General features: G+C 53.4%; 11 protein-coding genes across 11 annotated transcripts; 4 read left to right on the plus strand and 7 right to left on the minus strand.

Moving 5' to 3' along the window:
* Window positions 1–420: 420 nt before the first annotated feature.
* COCCADRAFT_27780 (uncharacterized protein) lies at window positions 421–5,495 on the minus strand (the record flags this gene model as incomplete). Its single annotated transcript, XM_007715990.1, has 2 exons — window positions 421–4,790; window positions 4,838–5,495. 2 exons carry the CDS (start codon window positions 5,493–5,495, stop codon window positions 421–423), a joined length of 5,028 nt encoding a protein of 1,675 aa, XP_007714180.1.
* A 713-nt stretch (window positions 5,496–6,208) lies between these two features.
* Window positions 6,209–6,433, plus strand: COCCADRAFT_101060 (uncharacterized protein; the record flags this gene model as incomplete). The annotated part of the gene is made up of 1 exon (XM_007716000.1): window positions 6,209–6,433. The coding sequence occupies one exon, from the start codon at window positions 6,209–6,211 to the stop codon at window positions 6,431–6,433; it is 225 nt and encodes a 74-aa protein (XP_007714190.1).
* Window positions 6,434–6,512: 79 nt separating this feature from the next.
* On the minus strand, window positions 6,513–7,948 carry COCCADRAFT_101080 (uncharacterized protein; the record flags this gene model as incomplete). Its single annotated transcript, XM_007716001.1, has 3 exons — window positions 6,513–6,879; window positions 6,934–7,785; window positions 7,857–7,948. The coding sequence occupies 3 exons, from the start codon at window positions 7,946–7,948 to the stop codon at window positions 6,513–6,515; spliced, it is 1,311 nt and encodes a 436-aa protein (XP_007714191.1).
* Window positions 7,949–8,459: 511 nt separating this feature from the next.
* COCCADRAFT_101092 (glycoside hydrolase family 16 protein) lies at window positions 8,460–9,685 on the minus strand (the record flags this gene model as incomplete). The annotated part of the gene is made up of 3 exons (XM_007716002.1): window positions 8,460–8,748; window positions 8,808–9,555; window positions 9,607–9,685. The coding sequence occupies 3 exons, from the start codon at window positions 9,683–9,685 to the stop codon at window positions 8,460–8,462; spliced, it is 1,116 nt and encodes a 371-aa protein (XP_007714192.1).
* A 1,480-nt stretch (window positions 9,686–11,165) lies between these two features.
* COCCADRAFT_101093 (uncharacterized protein) lies at window positions 11,166–12,052 on the minus strand (the record flags this gene model as incomplete). The annotated part of the gene is made up of 2 exons (XM_007716003.1): window positions 11,166–11,837; window positions 11,915–12,052. The coding sequence occupies 2 exons, from the start codon at window positions 12,050–12,052 to the stop codon at window positions 11,166–11,168; spliced, it is 810 nt and encodes a 269-aa protein (XP_007714193.1).
* Window positions 12,053–12,569: 517 nt separating this feature from the next.
* COCCADRAFT_6605 (uncharacterized protein) lies at window positions 12,570–13,217 on the minus strand (the record flags this gene model as incomplete). Its single annotated transcript, XM_007715986.1, has 1 exon — window positions 12,570–13,217. The coding sequence occupies one exon, from the start codon at window positions 13,215–13,217 to the stop codon at window positions 12,570–12,572; it is 648 nt and encodes a 215-aa protein (XP_007714176.1).
* A 189-nt stretch (window positions 13,218–13,406) lies between these two features.
* Window positions 13,407–14,335, plus strand: COCCADRAFT_38402 (uncharacterized protein; the record flags this gene model as incomplete). The annotated part of the gene is made up of 2 exons (XM_007716004.1): window positions 13,407–13,760; window positions 13,976–14,335. The coding sequence occupies 2 exons, from the start codon at window positions 13,407–13,409 to the stop codon at window positions 14,333–14,335; spliced, it is 714 nt and encodes a 237-aa protein (XP_007714194.1).
* A 735-nt stretch (window positions 14,336–15,070) lies between these two features.
* On the minus strand, window positions 15,071–15,562 carry COCCADRAFT_101095 (uncharacterized protein; the record flags this gene model as incomplete). Its single annotated transcript, XM_007716005.1, has 1 exon — window positions 15,071–15,562. The coding sequence occupies one exon, from the start codon at window positions 15,560–15,562 to the stop codon at window positions 15,071–15,073; it is 492 nt and encodes a 163-aa protein (XP_007714195.1).
* Window positions 15,563–15,945: 383 nt separating this feature from the next.
* COCCADRAFT_101070 (uncharacterized protein) lies at window positions 15,946–17,208 on the plus strand (the record flags this gene model as incomplete). Its single annotated transcript, XM_007716006.1, has 1 exon — window positions 15,946–17,208. One exon carries the CDS (start codon window positions 15,946–15,948, stop codon window positions 17,206–17,208), a length of 1,263 nt encoding a protein of 420 aa, XP_007714196.1.
* An 825-nt stretch (window positions 17,209–18,033) lies between these two features.
* COCCADRAFT_101079 (uncharacterized protein) lies at window positions 18,034–21,105 on the minus strand (the record flags this gene model as incomplete). The annotated part of the gene is made up of 1 exon (XM_007716007.1): window positions 18,034–21,105. One exon carries the CDS (start codon window positions 21,103–21,105, stop codon window positions 18,034–18,036), a length of 3,072 nt encoding a protein of 1,023 aa, XP_007714197.1.
* Window positions 21,106–22,206: 1,101 nt separating this feature from the next.
* On the plus strand, window positions 22,207–25,330 carry COCCADRAFT_101054 (uncharacterized protein; the record flags this gene model as incomplete). Its single annotated transcript, XM_007716008.1, has 3 exons — window positions 22,207–22,264; window positions 22,323–22,466; window positions 22,548–25,330. 3 exons carry the CDS (start codon window positions 22,207–22,209, stop codon window positions 25,328–25,330), a joined length of 2,985 nt encoding a protein of 994 aa, XP_007714198.1.
* Window positions 25,331–26,111: the final 781 nt, after the last annotated feature.

Consider the following 26,111-nt stretch of genomic DNA (forward strand, 5'->3'; position numbering starts at 1 on the left):
AGGAGTGTTGTCGAGCTGGTACTTGATTTGCGTGATGGATACCAAGCATCTCCTTGCTCTAGTATGATAGTGCGAACAGCCCAAAGTTGGTCATCGGTTATAGCAGTAAAGACAGTTTTCCACATTCCCCCGGTATAACAATCCTATATACCTCTACTAAATCAATCAAGCGAGTGGGTAAACAGCAATACCATATGTATATCCAAACCCCTTACCTCTCCATCCCTATTCACACCATCAACAAAACCCTACTCTTACATTCCCCAAGAAACAGAATAAGAATCACAAAACACCATATAACCCTGGATATCACTAAAAAAAAACCCCTCCGAGCGCGAGCCCGAGTTCCGCATCTAACCAAACCCATCCCTAGACCAGTACAAAAGGAAAAAATAGAAAAAGAAAAGAAAAAAGGTAATCCTACGCATCCCGATGAAACAATCCCCTAAGCCCAACACTCCACCTCCGCCCCTCCTTCTCCTTCGCCTTGGCACCAAGTTCATCCCCCACACTAAGTACTCTGCGCCCTTCCCGTCTCTTGCCCTCCTCCTCAGCCGCACCTCTCCCAAAATGCATACTCTTTCGAGTCAAAAGGCCCAAACCATGTGACATCCTCTTCTTCTCCTTCTCCGGCTTGCCCTCTAGATCGTTCCGTTCTACGTCGCTCCATCCACCCGCGGTAAACGGTCTACTTCTCTTCCTCAGTAGATTCGGACTTCGCTTGCTCTTCCCGCGCTCCAGCCGATTTAGCTCTTTATCTGTACTGCGCAGCGTCTTTCTGAGGTGATGTTGCGATGTCTTCAGGCCGCGCAGTTGCAGGGCTGTTTCGCTGCGTTGGAGGCGGACTTGCTCGACTTGGTGGGCCCATAGGTCGTCGGGGTTGTGGGATAGAGTGCTAGCGCGGGTATCCGGGCGTGGGCTGGTGTTTGGGGTGCTGATGTGGGTTGGGTGCGAGGATTTGGGGGTTGAGGGGGCGGTAGAGGTGGCGTGGTTGGCGGCGGTGGAAGGTGTGTGAGGGGAGATGGGAGAGGCGGACCATTCTTCGAGGAGTTCTAGCTGGTTTAACTTTTCTTGGAGGGTGGAGATGAGGGATTCGAATGTTTGTTTGTCGGTTTCGAGGGAGGCGAGTTGCTGTTGGAGGGCTGTGAAGGAGGTGGTGTGGGTTTCTTGGTCGTGACGGAGTTGGTCGAGTTCTGTTGTTTTTCTCGCCAGTTCGGCTTCTAGCCGGGCTGTGTTTTCGTGGTCGTCTCCTAATTGCTGATGCTCCTGTTCGTACTTCTTCTTGAGATTGTTGTACGCGGCATTCATTGATCTCATTCGCTCATCGGCCGATGACCCGAGTTCTTTAATGTATTTCTCCTTTCTTGATAGCTCCTCCTCCAGCTCATCTTTGCTCTTCTCAAGTGTATCCATTTGCTGGGTTTGGCTATCGATTTGTTGGTGTAGATCAGAGTTCTCTTTGGTAAGAGTCTCAAGCTCGCTGTCCTTCTCACAAAGTCGAGTTCTGTACCGTGACTTGGAACTCTTCGCAGCCTCAAGCTTAGCTTCAGAGTCCTTTACAAACTCCAGATAACGCTTCTCGGTATCCTCGACAGCGGAATAGGCATTGGCTATGTCTGACTCAACACTTTCAAGGAAGGCCTCCAGGTCGGCATTCGTCTGGCGCGCATTCTCCAATTCTTCTTCCGCTGAAGCAAGACGTGAGATGAGTTCTCTTTCAGAAGCCTCAAGTTTGATGTTCGTACCACGCAGTGACACAAGCTCTTTGTCGGCTTCGAGAAGCCTGTTGAATGCGTCCAAGCTCTCAGACTCTGCAATTTCGAGACGCATTTGAGCCGCGCGGAGTTCAAGTTGTAACTCATTGGCCTGACGGGACGTACTTTGCGAAGACTCCTCAAGCTTAGCATGTTCCAGTCGCAGGCTGTTTGACTGTTGATCACTTTCCAACATTTGAGAAGCCAAGTTGGCACAGTTAGCTTCGAGCTCAGCTACCCGTGAATGCATGCCAGATAAATCTTCTTGAAGAGATTCGTTGTGACGTTCAGACACCTCGAATTTAGTTTCCAACTCCGCTCTCGATTGTCGCACGGCATCTAGCTCTGTCCTAGCATTGGCAAGCTCAGTGTTGAGAGAAGTGTTTTGCGATTCAAGCTCATCAAGGCGAGAGCGAGTCGAAGAAAGGCTTTGTTCCGTACTCGCTGAGATCTCCAAGGCTTTGCTCAGCCTTGCTTCTACATCACCTTTGAGCTGCCGAAGTTTTTCTAGTTCTCTTTCGGCTTCCCTCAGTCGTGCCGTGAGTTTGGCATTTTGAATGTTTGCCTCATCCGTCTCTAAGCGAGCTGCAGTGAGGCTCTCCTCCAGCTTGCTGTTCAAACCCACGGTATCTTCGAGCTCACTTTTAATAGCTTCGTTGTTTTGCTGAGCAAGTCTAAGCTCTTCTTCCAGACGCGCATTATCGGCATGTGTTTGTTCGAGTCGCTTCTCCATAGCTGCCTTCGCGCGACACAGAGCTTCCAGCTCCTCCTCGCTGGATGTCAGTCTCGTTTCGAGCTGTGAGATTTTGTAATGAGCGTCCTGCAGCTGGAATTGTGTGCTTTGCAGTTTCTCGTCAAGCTCCGAATGAAATTCTTGGAGAGAAGTAAAGCTTTGCTCGGCATTTAGTTTCGATTGTTGCAGGGTCGTGATTTGACTTTGTAGCGTGGATAGCTGTACCTGAATGTCATTCGCCTCTGATTCAGATTTCTTTAGATCGTCCCGCACAGAGCGTAACTGGTCTTCTAGATCTGACTTAGAGTTGATGACTTCGTCGAGTTCTTTTTGTAGTTGATCTTTGGCCATATCCATATCATGGGCTTGCCTGCGAAGATTCCAGAGACTTGCAGCGGTCGTCTCGCTGTCTGACTGCGCAACCGACAAAGCTGTTTCAGCCTTAGCCCTCCTATCATCACTCTCCTTTAGCGCAGCCTCCAGGTCTGCTAATCGATCCTTGAGCGCACTAATTTCTGTAGTCGATGCGGCCAATCGTTCTTCAAGGAACGACCTGGATTGTTGACCTTCTATCAAGTTGCTCTCCAATTCTCCGATCTTAGCTTGCAAGCTATCACGATCGCTCTGCGTTGACTTGAGCTGCGACTGAGCTTCGCACACTTGATCCTCAAGTTCCCCTTTGACACGACGAGCCTCTTCGAGCTCGCCTTCAATACTTCTTTTGGATTCTCGTAGATGGCCAAGCTCTTCACGAAGAGATACTTCTAGTTTCTCTGATGACTCCAGAACAGATCGAAGATTGAGTATCGAGGCCTCGAGTTCCCGGAGATGTTCACTGCTCTTTTCCAGTTCCGCAGCGTGTTGCTTGTCGCTTTCTTGCTTTGTATTGCGCATATGCTCCAGTTCTCTCTGGAGTGATGATGTCTGCTTTTGTGACTGTTTGAGTTTTTCCTGTAAATCCACACTCGTCGATTGCATCCTTGCAAGTTCATTGTCCTTCATGCGAACATCCTCACCGAGCTTAGCCCCGAGCTGCCGTACATTCTCAAGATTAGCTTCCAGTGCGGATTTCTCGTTTCGTAGCGTCTCAAGTTTCTTTTGGGCAACGCCATCAGCTGCCTCCAATGCTTGAACCCGCTCAAGAGCTTGCTGGAGTTTGGCTTCCGTGTCGTTGTAAGATGTGCGCAAGCTTCCCAACTTCTCCTCCAGCTCTTCTTTTGCCTTTTTTTCTTGGTCCAGAAGTTCCATGGTGGCGCGCAACTCATTTTCCATCCTAGCCTTTCCACTCTCTACGTCCTCAAGTTCACTCGCCAAGCCATCACGTGCCTCGGTCTCGATACGCGACTTCTCCTGCAACAGCTCCAACTCCTTCTTCAAGTCCACTGAAGCATTCTGAGCGTCCTTGCTCGTAGCTTCTGCATTGTGCAGTTGTTCACGCAACTGAGCAATGGCATTTCCTCCTATCTCGATCTTCCGGGCATGCTCGGCGGCTTCCGCGTCGTACGTGTTGACTTTCTGCTCAAGATTGCTAATATCTTCCAACCCTTGGTCAACTCTCTTCTGCAAATCTTTACACTCATTCTCCTTTTCTGCGAGGCGGTCTCGAAGCGACGATTCGGTGCGCTGGGCGTTCTCGAGCTCATCGCTTGTGGAGCGTAACGTCTGCTCGAGAGTAGATGTGCGAGTCTTGAATTCTTCGACCTGGTTCGTCTGCATCTGAACATGCTCATCAAGTTCAGCCTTTTCCTTCTGTAGCAGGTCAATCGTGTGCATCATATCCGCATTCTTCTGGTCCCACGCTGCAAGTTCTTCAATCTTGTCTTGCAGTTTCTGTTTCAAGAGTTCTTCGGAATCCACGGTCATGCGCAGCTGCACCTTGGTAGCTTCCAACTCTTTGGCTAAACTGCTTCTTGAGCGCTCTAGAGTAGCGATTTGCGATTGTTGATGTCGTATCTCCTGTTCTAATCCGGCTTTGGCCACTGCCAAAAGCCTTCCATCTTCCTTGCTCTCTGCACACTCGCTTTGGAGTTGTTCTATACGCCTCCGGCATGCAGCAAGAGCTTGGTCTGATTCACGCTTGGCCCGTATCAAGCGACTGTCAGACGTGCGAATCTCGAATGCACTTCCGAGGCGAGGAGTGAGCGGAAAGTCGACATCATGCCATGGAGCCGTGGACGATCGTGTCGGAGTCTTGGGAGAGCCGAACGGGCTACCAGGAGCACTTGAACGTGTTGGTGGAGATGGAGGCGGGGAAAGGAAACTGTTCCCATGATTATGTCGTGGCTCTTCCTTTGGGGTTGAATCTGTGGCACTGATTAGAAGAGCCGATACCAGAGTGTAGCTCACTTACATTGAAGTGTCAGCATGGAGGCCCTTTCCAATGCTGCTAGAATCTCCTTGTTGCGGTCCTCTTCGATTCGCAGCGCCCGCTGCAACTGCTCGACTCTATTTTGTGCATCCTTACCTTCGAGATAGTGGTTTGTTCTGCTCTTGGCGAGGTTCCGGGCAGTAGTCGCAATCTGTTTCTCCTTCACGGATATACTAACAGCCATGCGAAAGGCCAGACGACGCAACGACGACACTGACCGCTTTGCCTCAGCGCCCGCAATCTGATGTGCTTTCAGTTCGGCGCGAAGCGTATTACGTTGGGCCTTGATGTAAGATAGATGGGCCCAGTTGGCTATAACGTGGGGGACATCTTCCTCCTTGGACTGTGGATTGTGTGTATCTTCTCCATCGTGTTCGGATCTGGAAACATAGGAAGAGGAGCGGCCCCAGTGTTCCTGCATGAAACTGCTTGACATGGACGATACGGATCGTGACACGCTGGACTGTGGGGTGGCAGATGGCCGCGAGCGTGGAGACGACTTTGGCTTGTTCTCTTTGGGAAGACTGCCAGCGCATTTTTGCATATCGAGGAAATTAGTAGGCAAAATGCTCTCTAGTCCCGAATGCGTGCGGCTGGTACTTGGAGGGTCCTTGTCCGTGGCCTTGGAACCTGGCGCCATCGTGGGCGGTGGTTACACGACCATGAGGTGACCAAGTTATGACTTATGCCAGATAACGGCCAGAACTCTTTGTTCAATGTGGCTGGGGGGAAGAACTATTCCGACAGCCCCGGTAGCGATGGCGTTGGGACGCTGGAACGGATGGGGTTAAGAAAGTGGTGCGTTGTGGGCCACCGTCACGCAAGAAGCGGGACTGGGACGAGGAAAAAACAGGGATGTGATGGGAATGGGGAAGGAGATAAGGAGACTTTAGGACTTGAGATCGACTTCAATCAGAGCATGCACATAGAAAGACAAGATAGTATCTTGAGAATGATAGAGACACACACAGCCTGAGAGTGAGAAGAGCAAAAGATGACCTGATGGGCAGCAGCGGTTCACGCCAGGCGCAGGTATGACGATATACAGCCCGGGGGTTCCATAAGGCAGACCCATGGTTCTTCGCGATATTTTCCGATCGAGGGCATTGGCGCGCCTCAAGTGCATGGATGAGCCTGGACGGTTGGGTTACTGTCGTGCCGGGCTGGCCGCCACGAATCTCGGGCGTCTTGGTGGGTCGAGGGTGGAGAGACAAGATCGCATGTGCATGCCCCTCAGCATGTGCACCTGTGCGCAGTGACCATGGTTCGCATCGCTTCTGCTGTGCCATGCCGTGTTAACGCTGCTGCTGCTGCTAATAATTAGAGTGCGGCCCCTTACAGCAAGTCAAAAACATGCTGCCGCCGTTTGGTCCGAGGATGCAGCGGCGTCACTGCGGAAGTCAACCATGTCGCTTTGCCGCGGGAGCACTGGGCACTGCCCGTGGTGTGATATCACTCGTGATCTCCAACATACTTGAATCGATCCCGCGATCTAGTAGTAAATCATTCTGCGCTGGCGTTGCAGGATGGATGAAAAAACAAATCTCTAACAAAAAAGGAAAAAAAAAGAGAGCGTAAGAATATAATGTTCCACGTGGCTTTCTAGCCAGGCTATATTTGATTCATTTTTTGGTAGGTTGGTCGTCTCACTAATCATCTACTTCGTGTACTTCTTCTGCAAATGCTTCGCAATGGTCGTCAGCTGGATGTTGCTTGTTCCCTCGTAAATGGCGCCAATCTTGCTGTCCCTAAAATACTTTTCGGCCAGGCCCTCTCTTACGAAGCCCATTCCGCCCATCCATTCGACTGCTTGCCCGGACACGCGTCCGGCGACCTGCGACGCCATAAGCTTGGCCATGGCCGCATCCATGACGAAGTCCTCGCCGGCCTCCTTCTTACGGGCGGCGTTGAAGACAAGAGCGCGAGCAGCTTGAATGTCGGTCCAGGCTTGGGCAAGCTGGTGCTGCATGCCCTGGAACTCGCCAATGAGTTGACCAAACTGCTTGCGGTCGTTCCATGCGTAGCTATAACTGTTAGCGTCTGGCCACTCACACTGGGACCATGACGATGAGACTCACCCTGCTGCATTCTCCCAAGCACCCAGTGCCAGACCAGTCATCTGTGCTGCAATGCCAATGCGGCCCTCATTAAGCAGCCCAATGGCGTATTTGTAGCCCTCGAATTCCTTGCCTAGCAAATTGTCCTTGGGAATCTCAACATCGTCAAAGTTGAGAACACAGGTGCTGCTAGCTTTGATACCCAGCTTCTTCTCCTTTTTAGCAATGGAGAAGCCGGGGGTGCCCTTTTCGACAATAAATGCAGTGATGCCCTTGTACTTCTTGCTGGGGTCGAGATTGGCGAAGACAATGAAGAAGTTTGCTTCAACACTGTTGGTAATCCACATCTTGCTGCCGTTGATCTTGTAGCCATTGTCTGTTCGCGTGGCCTTGGTGGCGAGTGCAAAGGCGTCAGAGCCAGAGACGGGCTCAGATAGACAGAACGACCCAACTGTGTTGGTGGCCAACTTGGGCAGCCACTCCTTCTTGAGCTTCTCGGAGCCCCACTTGATAATGGCAGTGTTGACCAGCGTGTTGTGTACGTCGCACAGAACGCTCACACTGGGATCGACGCGCGCCAGCTCTTCGATGGCGATGATGGCCGAGGTGAAGTTCATGCCCGAGCCACCGTACTCTTCAGGTATCTCGATGCCCATGAGTCCCTGCTCAAACAGCTGCTCGACTACTGCTGGGTCCATGGCCTCGGCCTCATCCATCTCTCGGGCCTTGGTCAGTACGACATCATTGGCAAACTTGGACACCGAATCGCCCATGAGCATCTCGGTCTCCGAGAGGTGGGTGATGGGCGTTGGTGGCACATCTGAGATATCGACAGCTTCCCGCCTGGAAGGAGTCAAGGAGAGACATCGTATTCTGGCCCGGCATCGCGTTAGTTTTTGCATTGGCCATGTTGGACACTTTTTTTCGGTGGATGCAAGACATACTGCGGGGCGTGGCGAACTGCTGGTCGCAGCGAACGCGACGAAGCCGTAGCAACGCGGGTGAGCGGTCGTAGGGATCGTGAGAATGAGGCCATTGTCAAAAATATGTGTGGGAAGAATGGGGAACCACAGGGTGCGATTGTATCCAAGCCAGTTGGCCATGGACCGCCGCCCACATGCCGAGGCAGCTTAAAGTTAGCCGGCGCAGGCCGCACGCCCGCATGTCCGGGGTTTGCGGAGAAGAGCTCGTCGTTGATCACATGCTAAGAGCCGCTACACAACGACGTCATCGATTTGCAGGCATGGCCGCTGAGATTAGAGCAGAGCCGCAGCTGGACTTGACATGGTGTTGAGTAGTGTAGTCGTGTGGTCGCAATGTCGAAAACATATAAAAGATTCAGAGCAAAGGCTCTATTGGCAAAATTACAGCAAGGGTATATATATAAGTATATGTGTGTGTGCGAAGTAAGTAAATATATCGTGACCATAACATGACAAGGCAACGGCAGCTCCAGTGCAAGAGACTGCGAAGCATTGGTAGCAAAGAGAACCCATCTTAATTAAAGACTGTACAATCGCAACTTCCAATCAGTGCCTTTGCGCAATCTAAACGCGACCGGCACCGCCGCCGACGGCAAAGCGGCCAGCCTGCATCTGCGACTTGTACTCGTTCAGCTCGGCGGCCTCCTTTTGCTCCTCAGCCAAAAGGGCCTCGTGTTCCTTCCTGCCAATGCGGCGTTGCTTGATGCAGCAGAAGAGGATGACAAGAGCGCCAATGGCAAAGGCTGAAACAGCGCCGATAGCAATGCCGGCCTTGGCACCGGGGGATAAAGCCGCGAAGCGATTCCTGACGCCGTGCGGTGACTGGATTTCCTCGAGCACTTCAGACTTTCCCCTGCAGATCGTTAGTTTCATACTACAAGCAAGTGGGCGCAGAGGGAAAAAACAACGTACTCAATGACCTTGACCTTCTCCCAGTCACCAGACGAGTCCATGTTCTCCCACGAGTACTTGGCAGCGCTCGTGTAATCTTGAGCATACACTGACTGGATGGTCATGGTGTACGGGCCCTTGCTGAAGTCGGTTTCTCCGCCAGCCCATTTGACAACACCGGGGTCGTTCTTGCTTGGGTCACCAGCAGCCCATGCACCGAGTCGGATGCTCATGGGTGTCTGGGGGTAGCGGGTTCCTCCCTTGGCCTCTTCGGGTGTAAGAGTCCTGATGTTCTTGCCGTCAACAAACCAATCAATCTGCGTCTTGTTCCAGTTAATGGTGTAGTTGTGGAAGTCGTCTTGTGGCGCAAAGTCAAGCTCAAAGTCTTTGCCGCGGTCGTAGGTCGAGGTATCTCCCTTGCCAAAGTAGTTGGTGAGAATCGTCTTCTTGTCGCCGATGAACTCCCAGTCAATCTCGTCAAGCGCCTCAGACTGCAAGATAGCGCTGGAGATGATTCCGGTACCGGTAGCCACTTTCATGATGACCTCGAGACGTCCAAACAGCATGTAGAAGACCGAGTTCGCTGTGGGAGAGTCGCCCGATCGTTCAATGGTAAAAGTTGCACCCTTCTCGACCCAGTCGATCTTGCCTTGGTTTGGCATCTTCCAGATCTTGTCGTCCTGTGGAATACCTGTCTTGTTCCACAGAAAAGTCACGTTGCCGCCGAGAGCCTCCATGTCGGGGCAATTTGTCGTATTGAGCGGGTAGCCTTTGGATGTTAGCGCCTATCTTGCTTGATGCTGGGGCGAATACGACGTACAGTCTGTGTGTGTCTGCGCGATAGTCGTAGAGACCAGGCCGGCGATGATTGCGGCCGCAGAAACGGCAAAGGACTTCATGTTTGCGATTATCGTATGCGCGAGTGTGTACCGAAGGAGTGTGGTGTCGCGCGTAGACCAGACGCGCTGAGGGTGGTGTTTGGATCAAGGAATGACTGCGAGCGCTTTGAACGCGGAATGGAATGAGTGGACTCTCACAAGGAGAAAAGGAAAAAACGAGGGGGATTCTTTTTCAAGGGAGCGTCAGAAGGGCGTTTTGAGATTCGGCAGGTATGTGACCTTTGGGGTACAGCCGGGCAAGATTTAAGGAGTCGTCTAGTGCCATTGTGCTCCCTGCGCATTGCTATTGGCCAACGGACGTTAAACTACAAACAGCGCTTGCCGATCGCCCAGCATAGACCCGTCTTCTCCTGAGTATCATGAGCCACTGATATCATGGGCGTGTGTGATGCTCCGCAACAGGCGCCCACATTCAACAGTGTAGTATAGTAGCATTTTTGACAGCGGGTATCTAACGCTGACAAAGAGTCACAGACGATGCGCCCAACTATGTAGTGTACTTGTGTAGCCCCTCCAGGGACCATGTCTCAGATGCAGTCAGCGCGGGAAGGCTTCACGCCTATTCGGGAGCCAAGAGTTTATGAAACGCCAGGCAGTCTGCGCTAAATGACCCTTGCTTGAGGCGCCGAATAGTGCCGTGGCGGTATCGATTATCAAGGTGGGAACTGTCTTTGGTCTTTCTCGTTGTGCATGGGCTGCACAGCCGCCTTGACCCACTATCAGCAGGTATGCGCCACTATCTAAGAACCGAGATTGCCGTGCGACCTCCTGGAGACTTGGTGATCAAGGGTGGCTGATCATCCCAAAAAGGACTCTCACTTCTCAGTCATTGCATGAAGCGGAATCATTTGACCATTTCGGCTCGGCACCGGCATGGTCAACAGCGTCAGCCACGATGTTTTCTACAAGCCTCCACCTTTGTTCTAGTATGAGCTGCGGAACTTTGTCGGGCGATCACTTATGTGATAAATTTCCCAATACGCATACGAAGACCGGGCCGCTCCAAGTATGTAAATCTACCGTTTGATCTCCCGTTAGAAATGACGTGATTTCTCTGTGCTCTACAGCACGGTACTATCGCAATTCCAGATAAATTGACAGTCTGTGTTGGCTAGCCTTTCCTTTTCTGAGTATTGTCGACTCAAGTCGCCGTTATGAAGTGCTTGAGTCCAGTATTGGATGAGCTCTACGTGCTCTACGTTGCGTGCATGACTTGGCTTGATTACTTTTTACCAGCAAGTCATCCGTCCATACTTCTCAAGCATGGCATTGAACATGAGTATTCCCGTATATGCGAGTCCTTCGTCTCTTGACTTGTTCTGTCATCTCAAAAGGCTAGTTGGTAGTATGCATGCGAGCTAAACCAACGGGCGAAGTGGCTGGAATATGCCTTGGACTGACGTGCTCTACATAGAACTTGGAGAATCCTGGTTGCTTGAAGCATAAGGAGCTTGTCAGAATATGGGATTCAGTCGAATTCTCATTTGCTGGATTGTTTTCTTTGTTCGAATGCGCGATCTGCCTCGCTGCCCTCGAATATTCCTCGCAGTGTCGGCATTTTGGTCTCTACATAGTCATTCATAATCTTGAGCACCCGGAAGGGCGTTCTATGGGCATTGGGTGGACGCTTGCTGATATCGCTCAGCCCTAGGTGTGGTACTATCTTTGCCAGGTCTTCTTGAGCAATGGTCCTCATTGGGCTGAACTGCTTCCAGAAGGGCTGACGCTCGATGTAATCTTGATGCACAGTTCGTGAACGATCTATGGTTACTTGGAACCACTTGGACTGCTTGATTTGTTTCGCAGAGGGCGCTTGGGACTCGAAGGGCATGGGAGTTGGTTTGGGAGTTGGTTTGGGAGTTGGCTTGGTCGTGGGTGTGGATTGCCAAGAGCGGTTCGCGAGCTGCGAGGGGCGCAGGATCTCGTCGATGCCTTTGGTGTGTTGTGTTTGCTCAATTGAGTAGTTGTCTAGGTCACCGCCCTCTTCTTCCTCTTCTTGCGACGAAGAGGATTGTGTTGGATGGGTAGTGGCTGGAGAAACGACTTTTTCCAGGGCGAAGCGGAGGGGCGAGGCGTCAAGGGCGCGCTGGGCGGACATTTCGTCGCGGTATATGGCAAGAGCGACATTGTCTGCGGGGTTTTGGTATTCGTACTAGGAGGAGTCAGATGCGCTTTCTTTGCAGAGCAAGACGTGCCTGGCGCAGGCAAGATGGGACAATGATGACGCACCCGCAGGTACTTGAAGGTATCGAGTTCGCCAAACTTTTGCAGCACGCGGTAGATTTCCCGACTCTCTGAGAGGTTGGCTGGGCGGGGAATAATGCGTATGTGAATGGAGCGCGGGGCCAGGGCTCGTCGGAACGACATGGCGGCGATGGAAGCGACAGCGGTGGGAGTGGTGGTGTTGGTGAGACCAAGGGTTGTTCGGCATTGGCAGCGGTGCGGCGGTTCGGAGTGGGGCACAAATTTACCAGGACGCAGGTTCACAGGATGCGGGTAACGTAGGGCTGAGTCTGATTGGCACACAACACCAAATAACATGAATACAAGCCATGTATGTTGTGCAATGATGCAATAATATTAAATACATAATGTAGCGCAACAACAGCCCTCGGCTCGTCGCATCCTACAGCGTCCGGCTCAACCCGCAGGGAGCATTTCAGAAAGCAATAGACATGTGTGTGTGTGTGTGTGTGTGTAGAACGAGTAGTACCATGTACCCGTATCCCTAAGCCCGCCCTGTGGCACGGCCTCATGGGCTAATACCCATGGTATTCCATCAAAGATCAAGTGGTATATTGCGCCTGTGATGTGAAACAAAAACCCAAAACGCCTTGGCTATGCATGCAATGAAATGCAGAAACAGAGTCGACCTCGAGGCCGACTACTTGCACACGCCGTTCTCTCTCGAACGCTTGCGCATGCGCACCGTCTTTGTGACGCGGACGCTGCTCTCCCGGCGATCGGATGCCCTCCACATTGGGGTGGCGATGGTTGCCTCGATGCGCTTGGCGGGGAGGTCGTAGTCCATGTCCACAGCCTCGTCGCGGGCAGAGGACGCGGTTGGAGGACATGTCGAGGCTGGGGGGCTGACGGTGCACTGCTTCTCAGCCTCGATCATCTGGACGAGCTTGGAAATGTCGCGGGCGTGCGAGGAAGTGCACTGCATGCGCGACGTGTGCTGGCGCTGCATGCGCAGGATTGAGGCTGAGATGCGCGAGTAGGTGGGGCGCGGCTGTTCCTGCACGCATTCGGTGGTGGGTGACGACGGGCTCGTGTCGCAGTCGCTGTCGGGCGTGGGAGGACGCGTGGGACGGCAGGCGACAGAAGAGTCGATGCGGAGAGTCTGGGTGTTGAGCTGGAGGGCGAGGTCGCCCATTGTACAGGGCGGCGTGGGCGGGCGACTTGGGTGGTGTGGAAGCAAGGCTGGCGATGTGGGCGATACGTTCATAGCCGCCCGCTCGGCCTCATACGCGGCGTAGGCCGGGCGGGGGACGGGGTCGAAGGAGAAGTGACGGAACATGGTGGCCATTGTGGGATGTGTGGTGGATGGATGTGCAGTGCGTGTACATGTGGATGAATGTACATATACTACTGTTGCGAGGCAGGCGGCGCCAGGGTTGCTATGTATAAGGCGTGCTGGCCGTGGCTTGGACGATGGCGCTAGGACAGGGCGAGGCCAGCACGCCGGGACGTCAGCCAGCATCCACGCCAAGCATCCATGTCATCCATGTCCGCCGCCTGTATCACTGCCCTCGATTACCCACTCACACCTCGCTGTCCGACCCCATTGCGCCCCAGCGGCCTGTCTGGCTCTCTTGCCAGCAGTCTTCTGGAATCTGCTCCCTCCATCGCCGCCCACTCATTGGCTGCCACGCCCGCTGGCCTTGTTCACCCGCTGTCCTCGAGGCTCTGGCTCTCGCTGCCACTGGACCCAGCTCCCGCTCCAACAAAGGGGCGCCCGCTGCTGGCCGCTGGCGATCAAAGCCTAATTGTCATTATTCCCGACACCACACGTCCTCTTACGCTCTCTCTCACACTGGCACTCGCTCCTTCTCGCTGGTGGCGCAACTCTGTACGCGATCGACACTGCTAGGCGTCGCTAGGCACTGCTAGGCATTCGCCGCCGCACGCTGCAACACAGGGTCGACACACTTGACCCTCTGCCATGCCCTCCTCCACACGTTTGCTGAAACCGCCCTGGAAATTGTCCCGTCCGTGTGTCTGGACCTGTTTGCCTGCACGCTCCACGACCCCATCGCCCCTATCGCGGCTGCTCGTCTTATTTAGAATTCCATCCTTCTTACTCACGTCCAATATTACTATGTCTTACGCCTGCACCCTCGCTGTTTTGCTCACAGCACTAACGTGGCTTGGGTCACATCGCTCTCCATGTTACATCTGAACTTACTGCTCCAGTCACGGCCATGCTCCGTCAATCTGGCTGCACCATCCGTCGCCACCACGGCCACCAGCTGCCAGAGAGGCACAGAGGCCCGCCCCCAGGTATCATCGCTTGGGTTCCCTGCTAGGCCCGTATTGGCGATCGGCATGCATTTCCGCACGACGTGGCTACCCACCCAAATGCCGCACGCTGACCCTCCCAGATCCCTGGTCTGCAGTGTCCATCATTGGCCGCCGCTACACTAACCACCCGAGAGCCGCACTCGGTTCACCCAGTCACCGGAACCACTGTTCATGCCTCACCAAGTCTTCTCATTTCGTGCCATCTCCTGAACCCTCCCGCTCCAATTCCCGCATTCCCCGTCACCCAGTGCACAGCGCTGGTCCAAGCAGCCAATCACCACTCCCCCACTCGGCCCTACTGGCGTCCTGTCGACCCCAGCACCGAGTGTCCTTTGTTGTAACAAACGCGCTTCCTTGGAGTAGAAACCTTTGTCGCCATCTCTTTAGTTCCTCTCCAGTTATGGCCTCACCAGTTTCATTATACACTAATACTCAAACTGACCGCAGAGCTCAACAAATACCAAGTCTTCCTCTGCTACCAAGTACCATGACAAAAACACCATTGTGTGAAAATGAGCTTGCACTTGTCAGTTTCTTCGGCTTGTTAGAGTCTGGGCTGCATACCCGAAGGCGGAAGATCGGCAAGGAGATTTTCTACTTTGCAACACTACAAGCTTAGTGAAGCAGATCTTCGAACGAGAAGAAGAAGCTTCTTCTTCTTCTTCTTTTCGAGACCATGCGCAACCCATTCCACCGGATCCCCGCAGACACACACACAAAGGCACGTAATGAACCAGCGCTACACCGACCCTGCTCTACTACACTTAGATACTTGCCATCGCGTCCTGCTCACGTCTCAGCATCCAGATAGGCTTTCCACACTCTAGATTAGAGCAAGATGTTAATGCGACGCTGCAATCATGCATGCCAAAGAGCGCCATCATGCTTTGACTGAGTTGGCAGCCCTACACCTACAGCATCAATGGCACTTGTTGGCGATTGGCCAAGCTGACTGTGCATGAGTCTTGGGCCGAGGAAGCCCCACCGCTGACAGAGGTCTACCTCGTCTCTTCCGCTCCCCCGGTAGCATTGGATGCCCAAAGTCTGCCTGGAAAACAAGGGGCCATTGACAGCGCACACCTGGCCGCAGCGGAAACACGACAGTGCAACAAAGGAGTCGGATCTCGAGCGCCTGTTCCGCCTGCCTTTTATTGAAGCGGAAACATGGCGCGCCTCCGGGCGCCCGTGCGCAACGTTAGACCCTGGGGACGTTGCGAGCAGACCCCCAGCTGCGCCACGTGGCGCTATCCTTTTGAATTGAACAATCACCGCACTAACTCTTCGCGGCAACACAGTTCCGTGACCCAGGGGCAGGAATCCCGAGTCCTTTTCTTTCGACGCGCGTGGCATGGCGACATTCGCCGAAACAAAAAAAATGATAACCACGCAATTATACTATGCGCTGGCCAGTAGCAATAACACCCAGTGTTGCAATCACAAAACCTTACCGTCTCTCCGGACCCGATTGTTTCGTACCGGAAGACCTGCCAACCCTCGCCTCCACCCTTGACCGCTCCAACCGTCTGTGCACTGCATGGCGTGCATAGTGAGATACACAAGCATATTGTGACTAGGATCTCTCAATCTTATCGCTTGACCGCCTCACTGTTCGGGTAGCCCTCCGCATTGCAAACGGCTATCATGGGCCCACTTCCTGGCAAAGAAATATCTCCTATCCTCCTTGCTTCCTTCATGTCAAGTGCTATACGTCAGATTCCAATAACAATAGCCCCATGGGGAATCCTCCCGTTTCAGATACGTCGGCCAATAACCCTACCGTCAAGAGGAAGAGGAGACGGCTTCATCCCCTTCGGCGAATTGCAAAGCTCATCCTCGGAAACCCAAAAACACCCAGCACCAGGGAACAGATACAAGACCACGAGCAGGGCAAAGCATGTCACGGCCCGTCTAAATGGCACTACCTGCTCCCCTTTCTCGAGCCGCTCATTTCGCTCGACCCCAAACTGTCATTTATCGAGGACCGCATCCTCCGACGACCTCCGCAGCCAAAAACGGAAACAGAGGCCTCTGAGGCCCCGCGAAACCTTGATGACCTGAGAAGAGACGTGCAAGAAGCAGATGTACCATGTGAATGCGACGAGTGCGCGCCTAAGCTTTACAAAATCACGACGACCAAATCCCATGGCATCATCAAGGACCAATTGGCCAACACCAACCGCACCCGGCGCTCCAAAGGCCTGTTGTATGAGAATCAGCCCAAGCAGGTAAGTCCAGGATCGTACCTGCGACTGCGCTTTCGCGGCGACTATGAAGCCATGACTTTGGTACGACACCACATGGCGTGGCTCGACGCGACCTACCTCCACCCATCTGCGCACATTACCCCGGCCGTCCACCAACTGCGCAGTCTCCTCAAAGCATGGCACCCGCAAATCACCGGCCTGGACATGCGCCGCACGCTCTCAGTCGCGCAACTAACCACGCTCTTCACGCACCTGAACCGTGTCTTCTTCTCAGGCTGCGTACCCACGCACAATGCGACTCTAACAGCAGGCTTCTCGTACCTCCCCGAGCAGCAGCGCGACTGCTTTGGCAAATCCCTCTTCAACCCTCTGATCGGCACCCAGATCCTCGTCCATCCCACTCTATACCGCGGCGCCGGCACGCCAAGTCACCACCCGGACATTATGCGCCTGAACAACCGCCTCGGAACCATTATCCACGAAATGTGCCATGCCTTTCTCAAAGCGTATTCCTGTCGCTCGTGCTCCATGCACGAGGCGTGCGACGGCGCGACAGGGCATGGCCGTGCGTGGCAGCTACTCGCCAAGAAGCTCGAAGAAGCTGCGTGTGTGGTCCTGGGCGGAGAGGTAGATATGGGCCGTGGACCCAGTTTGCTGAGGGAAATCGCGTGTAGTGGGCGGCTTCCGAGCTGTCACGATCTCGAGGCGTACGGTATGAATGTGGTCCAAGCGCCTGCGCCTGTTGCGTGTGTCGAGAAGAAAGAGAAGTGGACGGTGCGACTGGCTGGATGAAGACAAGGTCGAAGATGGAGATTTCGGAGATTAAAGAAGTAGAGGAAGAGGAGGGAGGTTTAGTTGTTGATTTTGTGAAAAGCCCAGGAGGTTTCCACTCGAGATACGCCGGGCGCGCGTCTGCGATTTGCGGATGTAAAAGGAAGATGTTATATATACCCATACAGAACGATTTTCCTTGCCGTCCGTTCCGGAGAACGAGGACTACCAAGCTGGCTTTGGACGGGGCGCATAATATCTCCCTCCCCAGAATTTCCGTTCTGGGTATACAGCGGCCGCCGGTCCCGCTAGAGGTTGATATTTTATTTGACCCCCCCGCATTTAACGAACTTTTTGTTTTTTGATAGATTCAACGCCTAGGCTACGCGCGAGCGAGTATAGATAGATATTGTTACCATCTAGTCTTATAGATTTTTTCTTTCAGAATGATTCCTGATTGTTTCACGATGAGAACAGAGGCAAAGAGAACAGAAGACGAGATTGATCATGATTTTTGCTTTTGAGACATTTATGAAAAAGGCATAAGTCGTATTTAAACAAGTGAAAGGAAAGGGGGTATCAGGGCATCGCAGGGTAAAAAAAAACTCCACTGGGATATGATGAGTGGGAAAAGGGCAAGGAAACGCCTAGGTACAATGACGAGCGGATGTATATATGTACATCCGTAAACAGAAGAAGAAGAAGAAGATGATGAACAAGACTTTACTTCTGTGTGGAAGAAAAGAACCCAGATGAGACCTTCATAGTCAACCCATAAATCGAGATGGAAGAAAGATCAAAAAAAACAGGAACATCTCAGGATCAGGAGAAAAAAAAGCAACGATCTTAATCACTAAGATCGATAATTTCGGCATCAGGAGGTATAGATACACTCGACAACCTCGATACGGACGACCACGGGAGGGCAACAGTAGTATTAGGCGTAGAAGCCTCACGCTCTTCAGACTCACGCCGTTGCACCGCGCCACCCTCGGCCTCATCTTTAACCCTCCACTTGCCATCCTGCAGCATGATAATCTGCCTCGTCTCGCTTAATCCCCTTGCTTCAAGCGCCATGTTCACGCACTCGATAAAGCCATCGTGTACCAGTACATTCGGTCTCGCGTCGGTGCCGCAAATGGGACATTTCCAGTGATCCACGACGGATGCATCGCCCTTTCGGGGTCGGGAGCGCAAAAAGATGTCGAGGTCGAAGCAATCGTGGTGATGACAGAATTTGCTGCGGACCGGCGTGTCGCAGAGTTTTGACTGGCCAAAGGGTTCGCGGAGGTTGACGGTCATGTTGCTTTGGACGACGTGGAGATCGTCGTCGTCGTCGGTGGCGGCGGCTGAGGAGGTGATGGGGCCTGAGAGTTTCTGTTTGATGGATTCGAGGATGGTCTGAGCAGAGACGCGGTCTTTGGTTGTGCAGTTTAATTTGATGGAGTCGTGAGAGATGATAGTCATGGCTTCAATAGCGAGGAGGTAGTCCAAGTGCGATGTGTCGCTTAGTTGGGTCATGATGGTCATTGCGAGAACGTTCTCACCCTCGCGAAGCAGGTCGGTAACATCGACGGCTAGGTCCCTACCGTGATGCATCTTTTTCCGTACTTCGAGAGGCGTACCATTTAAGCTAAGATACAGGTACGGTATCCAGGATGTGTCGGTGGTTGCCCAGACATGCTCCTTTGGTGTATCTGTTCCCTTTTTCCATTTGATGCAACGCAAACGAGCGATCTTGTTATTCTCCTTGATATTCCGGACACCGGGGTCGGCAACTGATTGGCGGACAGTCCTAGGGAACGAGCTCATCTGGTCAGGTGTTACTACAAAAACCCACTTTTCCATTGTACAACCTGGTTCTGACAATCGCGCAGGAGATTTGACATATCCTTCTTGGAATATATATAGTGGCGATGGGACGCAATGCGCTTTGAGGACGGGGCTTCGCAGATGGGCCTGGTGGAGAGAGAATCTAGCGGGATTGGCCACGCGCTGTTGAGGCTGTACGCGCCCAGATGGTGGAAGCAAGCTCGCGGGCAGCTTCGTCTGGATTTGAGCTGATGTTGGTGTTGGTGCTGGCTGAGGTTGTAGATTTGTATTGATTGGCAGAGACGGAGTATAATTCTGTTCGTATACTTGATGAATAGCAGACTGCTGAGGGTATGGACTTGCGACACTGGTGGCATTGAGCTGCCTCGCAGTACTGCTCTGTATTTGCTGCTGCTGCTGGTGCGACTGGTAGAGAGACATTGATGGAACACCCCCTTGGCGAAGGGCGTTTTCATAGCCTTCGACAGCCGCTCGGATTTTGGAAGCACAGACTTGTTCCGCAGCCAGTGCCTCTTGAGACCTGACAGGAGTCGATTCAAGTTTTTGGCGGAAATAATCGATCTGATTTTGCTGAAAAATAGCAACAGCCCTGACCTCGAATTCAGTCGCGAAAGAATTTTTTTGGTTGGCGTGCCAGAGGTAGCGTAGAAAAGCAGTGAAAATGAGGCGCTGGAACACGGGTGAAGGGATACAGAGAGTTGTGTCAAGTTCGCGTGCGAGTGGCGGATAACGACGCTGATCGCATGTACTCTTTAGATATTCGTAGTTAAGGCAATGTGCTACAAACATACGGAACAAATGCACCTGGTAATTAAACCCCGAGGGCCACGTGTCATAGATTTGCCGCATAGGATACGGGTAATTTGTGAAAAAGTACAGGACGCCAGGACTCAGAATGTGGTTGGGTTCAAGAATGTCCTGCAGTATCTTTTTGGCCTGAGGCAAGCCCGGGAGATTTTTTATAGTATCAGGTAGAGTCTCGGGAGCAGTGGTGAGCATGCAGTAGCACTGGTGCATAGTCAAATAGAACCAGTCTTGCTTCTCAGTTGCATCTCGTAATACACCCAATCGCAGTTTGTCACGAGAGTTGCTGGTCAATGCAGGTGTTGACTCCTGGAATGCGCTTAGTGTGTCCAAACAGCTGTTGGCTGTGTACCACGACGACATTGTGAATGTCATATTTAAGGAGGTAGGCGAGCTTTCAGGAAACGTTTGTGGTAGAGCCATTGTCCTGCGCTCGGCTGGGTGGTGGAATTGTACGCCTGTGGGCACATGTGGAGACGGCACTTGGCCGGGTGTGTGCGTCAAGCTGGAAGGACTGTGAGTGTGAGCCTGTCTTTGTATTGGACTGTTGGTCTGCGGATACGTGTTTAATGATGGGCGACGTGGCAGATCTGGGGTTGCAACATCTGCGGCAACATGGGGCGGCACGTTTGTCATGCTTCGTCTGACTGACGGCTGGGGGTTTGTAGGTTGGGGCGGAGGGAATATCTGACGGGGATGCCCATCTATTGAGCCGTGTGAGGCGCGCCCACGCTGCACCGAGTCCATATATACGTGCTCTGGGGATGTCTCCGGCGCATAGGCTGATCCGTCAGAGTTGAAGGTGAAGGTGGACACATTGGCTGCTGGACTATACGTGGTTGGTGATGCTGTTGCTACCGCGACCGCGACCGCTGCCGCCGCTGCCGTTGCCGCGCTGGTTGCGGCATCTTCACAGGGAATTGGCGAAGTACGCACAGAAGCAATGGAAGGTCTAGGAGCCAGGGCATTGGCTAGCTGGGGAGATGCAGCATAGTTGGAAGCCGGGTGCTGCTCTGGCTGGGCGGTGTACGGCGACTGGGCGGACGGGTCTACGGGGTGCAAAGAAGGGTGCCTCTGAGAGGGTATTTTACGAGGCCTTCCACGGCCACGCACCGTGAATGGCAGAGGACTGGCGGAGGGTTGTGCGGGAAGTGCCGAGGGCTCAACGGAGGTATTAGAAGGCAACATCCAGCTCTTGCGTGGACCGCCGAGGTTGCCGAGGGCATGGTGGAGAGTATGGGCCGTGGCATCGTCGGTCGGCGAGTGGCCAGCAAAAACCATGGCGCGGGCTCAAAGAATGAGCGGATCGACGGGTGAGGGACTCAATGTTTGGTGTGGACGTGGATATGGACGTGGACGTGGACGTGCTCACCCACCCACGGCCTGTTTCAAGCGGGATGGGTGGGGCCATGGCGCGCGCGCACGTGCGGGCGGCGGGGGCGGATTATGTGCATTGCTCGCCCGTACTCGTTACCGTCTGCCGGCCGTATTCTTTCTCTTTGCTGCCCGTCTACCGCCAGCGACGAACAGAGGGCGGCGGCGGGAGTGCGGGTGGGCCAGAGTGTATATGTATGTAGTCGCGGGCGAGGAAAGGGGGTGCGGGCGCGTGGGTAATGGCAATGCGAGAGTGGGTGCCAATGGAAACAGAGACGGAAACGGAAATGGACATGGCCATGCAATTTAATCGACCAACTGCACGCAGTGCAACCAACCCTTTTCTTCCCACCTGTCCGTCACCTGCAGCTGCCGGGCCAAAGAAGAAAAAAAGAAAAAAAGCAGAGGGCTGGATGCGACACAACCGGCCTCAAAACGCCGGGCTGACCTCGCGGCGCAACCAGCGGACGTGTATTCGGTAGCATGGCTGGGGCGCAGTGTGCGTAGACTGGCACGGCGCAGGCTGATCTTGATCTTGAGGCTGCTCCTGATCTTGGTGCTGGTGCTGGTGCTGGTGGTGCTGGTGCTCCTGGTCGTGATGCGAATGTACTGGGCTGGCCAATGGTCAATGGGCAATGGGCATGTAGCCATGCTCATTGCCCCGGCCCTTGCAAGGCTACTAAGTATTAGCTGGCCCGCCCACCAGCACCTAATCCGGGCGAGCCACGACGCTGGGCAGGCACTATACCCTCACCTCTGCCATCGCTACCATCACCGCCATCGCCCCTCATCCCCACCAACGGCGCCTCTTCTGCCCGCCACATTGCGCCGCCATGCTCTCATGAATCTCCAAGACTGACGGGTGACTGCCGCTGCTCGACGCCACCACCGTTATCAATCCTGCCTTTTGCGCCGCACTACCCACGCCCACGCCCATACCCACGCCCCTCTCCCACGCAGCCTCAACATCTGTTGAGCCGCCGCTGAGCTGCTGCTGCTACCACCACCATGGCCCAACGCTCCCACACCGAGGGCTGCCGGCCCGGCGACACTCTTGTCGTAGTCCGTACGTCACTCACAATCCCCATGCTTCTCCCGTCACCACTGCTAACACGCCGCCGCAGACGAGTTCGTTGCCCGCAGCCCCGACGAGCTGAGCCTCAGGCGCGGAGACCGCATTGAACTCATTGAACGCGATGATGATTTTGGCGATGGCTGGTTCCTGGGCAAGAACACTGAAACGGGCGAAAATGGCCTGTTTCCCGAAGGTACGTCCTGGTCGCATGGAAACCCCAGCGAATAGCATATTTCATGCTGTTATGACAAACTATCCCTAATCACAACAACAGTCTATACACGACCTGCCCCCAAGCCCACACCCATCCCCACCATGCTCTCGCGCAACCCTTCGCAGCTGTCTGGTCCGCCGTCAGACGCATCGGGCCCACCCGGTACCGCAATCTCAGAGCCCTCACCATCGTCCAGTGCCCCCTCGCCCTTGAAATCTCCCCCGACAGAGCCCCTCAATATTGCCCAAGGACCAGAGACTATGCGGAGATCATCGGCTCAAGGCGCTCCCCGGAGCATCAGCATGACCTTAAGTGGAGAGGCACCGACCGACGAAGAAACGATAGGAAGCCCAGTCATGCACGAGACGCTGAGCGTAATTGACGAGCACATTACCGGTATGAACACCCCAAGACTCAACTCCACGACCAAGGAAATACGATCCGCAGACTCGGAAAGCGAGTACAGCAGCCACCATCGCCTCTCGTACATCAATGGCCAGGAAACTGACGAAGAAGAGCAAAATTGGCACACCGAGGAAGAGGTCAAGACATGGTCGCCCGCCCGCGTAGCCGAGTACCTGGAAGAAGTGGGCGTAGAGAAGAAGCACTGCCAAGTCTTCAAGGACCAAGAGATCGACGGTGAGGCGTTGTTGGGCGTGGATCGCAACTTTATCTTCATGCAAGAGTTTGATCTGGGCCCAATGGGCCCAAGGCTGCGCACCTGGATGAAGATCAATGCGCTGCAATCTGAAGTCAAGAGCGCAAAGGAAATCGCCAAAGACTCCCTGGCCCTGCCCTCGCTCGAAGGTCACGACGAATTCCCAGTCGATGGTGGACGTAACCGAGCAGCGTCCACAGGCGCCGTCCTCCCACGCATACCGACGCTTAGAGATAGCATTAGCTCGCGTGGCAGCACGAGCCGCCAGCATATTCCGCGAGCTGCATCCTCGGCAGGTCCGTCGTCCGCTCACGACGCTACATCCCCACTAATTCAGCACACACCCGCTTCGCCCCCCATTGGGTCGTCCATCCGCCCTTCTGCTGCGTCCGTCCGAAGTATGAACCACAACAGACGCCATTCTTCTGTCGACTACAACCAAGTGCCCTCGACGCCTAGTACAGCAGGAATGATCAAGACGCCTGCATCGGCCAACCCCCATAGGAAAACGCCGTCTTTCGATCGCAACTGGACAATGGGTTCCCCTCAGAAGCCGGTGCAAGAACTCAATCGCCCGTCCTCCTCGCATCACACGCATGGCTCGAGTATAAACGGAACCTCTTTTGACACCGCGGAGCCTGGCCTAGCCCCTGCGGACATTGATAGGGGCTACTTTTCTGGTGGAGAGGTCGACAACCGGAAGAACAGAAATGTTTTGCGCAAGCGAGAAAGCCCTAGCCACTCTCGGAACGCCAGCTACAGCACTGAGGCCGGACGACGGATATCATACGGGCGACGACACAGCAGAATTGGTAGTGCAGACTCTGCTTTCCGCTCGGCAAGCCCCATCTCGGTTGCTGCGAAGCAGTACTATGGCACTAGTATTAAGAGCGACCGCAGCTCGAGTGCATTTGACTTTGTGCGACCACTCAAGCCACAAACGGACATGCACCCAACAGTCACCAAACTCACATACGACTCGCACAGCATCGATGCTATTGCGAATTCTCCGCACGTTCCTGGCAGTGAAACATCAAGCACTGGTCGCGCATCACCATCTCCTGCTGCGCAATCGCATACGCGATCATTTTTCAGCAGTCGAAAGGGGTCGCAATCCAGGGGCTTGCGGGCTATATCGGACGCCATCACCGGTGGGGAAAAGGCAAACGCAAGCGCCGCAGATGTGTCTTCGCCACACAAAGATTCTCCAATGCAGTCACCTTCCCGGACAGGCTCAAGTACGCCGTCTGGTAACTCCATGTCCAAGAGTATTGAGCTTGACAAGGCGGATCCAAACAGACGGATGACCAGCAGTTCCGCCGCCAGCACAAAGGAAGCGCGGAAAAAGACCAAGAAACACGGCACCAGCGCCTACCTCAAAGGCCGTCAGCAAATCACTCCTCAGCAGGCTATGGAAAACTGTGATTATAGTGGGTGGATGAAGAAGAAGTCGTCAAGCCTGATGACGACGTGGAAGACGCGTCTATTTGTGTTGCGTGGCCGACGCCTTGCCTACTACTACACAGAAAACGATACCGAAGAGAAGGGCCTCATCGACATATCATCACATCGTGTATTACCGGCCAATGACGAGCGCATGACTGGACTGCACGCGTCATTGACTGGCGCTGCCTCCTCTCCAACTTCACCACAAAATGCCACCATCCAAACTGCGGCATCAACAGATAGCGCCAAGGGAATTCCAGGCATCGAGGCAGATATGTCGGGCATGTTCATCTTCAAGTTGGTACCGCCTCGTGCAGGTCTGCAAAAAGGCGTCCAATTCACCAAGCCAATCGTACATTATTTCGCAGTGGACAGCCTGGCAATGGGACGATTATGGATGGCCGCGTTAATGAAAGCGACAATCGACCGCGACGAGGCGCTCCCCTTTACAACGACTTACCAACAAAAGACGATTTCGCTCGAAAAGGCGCGTGCGATGCGCCAGCGTCCCCCGAACCTAATGGACGAGGACGCCGAAGGCAGCATGGCGGATTCTGAGCGCAAGAGCGAATACTCGAAAGAAAGTCTGCAGGAAAGCACGATCCACGAAGAAGACGAAAAGGGCCTTGCTATTTCGGGTCTCGATGACGCAAAAGCCCTCCTGGCTTATGCCGATAGCACGGATAATCTTGCTGTCGATCACAAGCACGATAGCACGGCTACAGCTATTGCATTATAAAGAAAGCAGCGGCTGAGCTTCCGAGGATGGGACTTCCTTTGCTGGCCTTGAGCGTTTTTTCGTCTTCATCTTGTTCTGTTTTCATCACCTCTTTACTCCGAGCTTACACGGCCTCAATGGCATTAATTAACACAACCTCTCTCACTCCCATCCCTCCCCTCTTCCCTTTTTCTTTGCAAAGTTTTTAGCGCGTACACACACTTTTGAAAGCATATATGTAGTAAAGAGAAGAACGTACGTTAGTCGGGACAAAGGGTGGTGTCGTCTGTGGTTTTTACATTTGAGCGAGCGAGCGAAAGCATTTTCACCAGCGCTTTTGATTTTTTTTTTCTTCTTGGTTCTGTACTTGTACTCAGACGTCCTGCTTCGCAGTCGTCGCCAGTTTTTCTTTTCTAATGTTTGCGAGTGTGTAGTAGTTTGCATGTGTGCATGTTTCTTATATGAAGAATAGATTTAGGAGTATATTGGAGAGTCGATTACCAGTATAAATATCTAACCAGAATATTTTATCCCCTCACCCCCCCTTTTTTTCCATCTCTTTTGTCTGTCTTGTGGGGCTGGTGAACAAGAAGATGTAGTGTCGGTGATGGAAAAGGGGGAAGGATTTTTATGTGTAGGAAGTGAGGAAATCATATACTTGTATGCTTGATCATACTCGTCTTTTATTCTCGCTCTTGACAAAAGAAATGATTGTGTAAGATGTTGCATTGTAATCCGTGCTACTAGCTCCATGTACGTAATTCCCCAAGGTATAAAAGTTGGGTGCTTTGACACAACATCT

Source organism: Bipolaris zeicola (genome assembly GCF_000523435.1).
Source record: "Bipolaris zeicola 26-R-13 unplaced genomic scaffold scaffold_123, whole genome shotgun sequence".
NCBI lineage: Eukaryota > Fungi > Ascomycota > Dothideomycetes > Pleosporales > Pleosporaceae > Bipolaris > Bipolaris zeicola.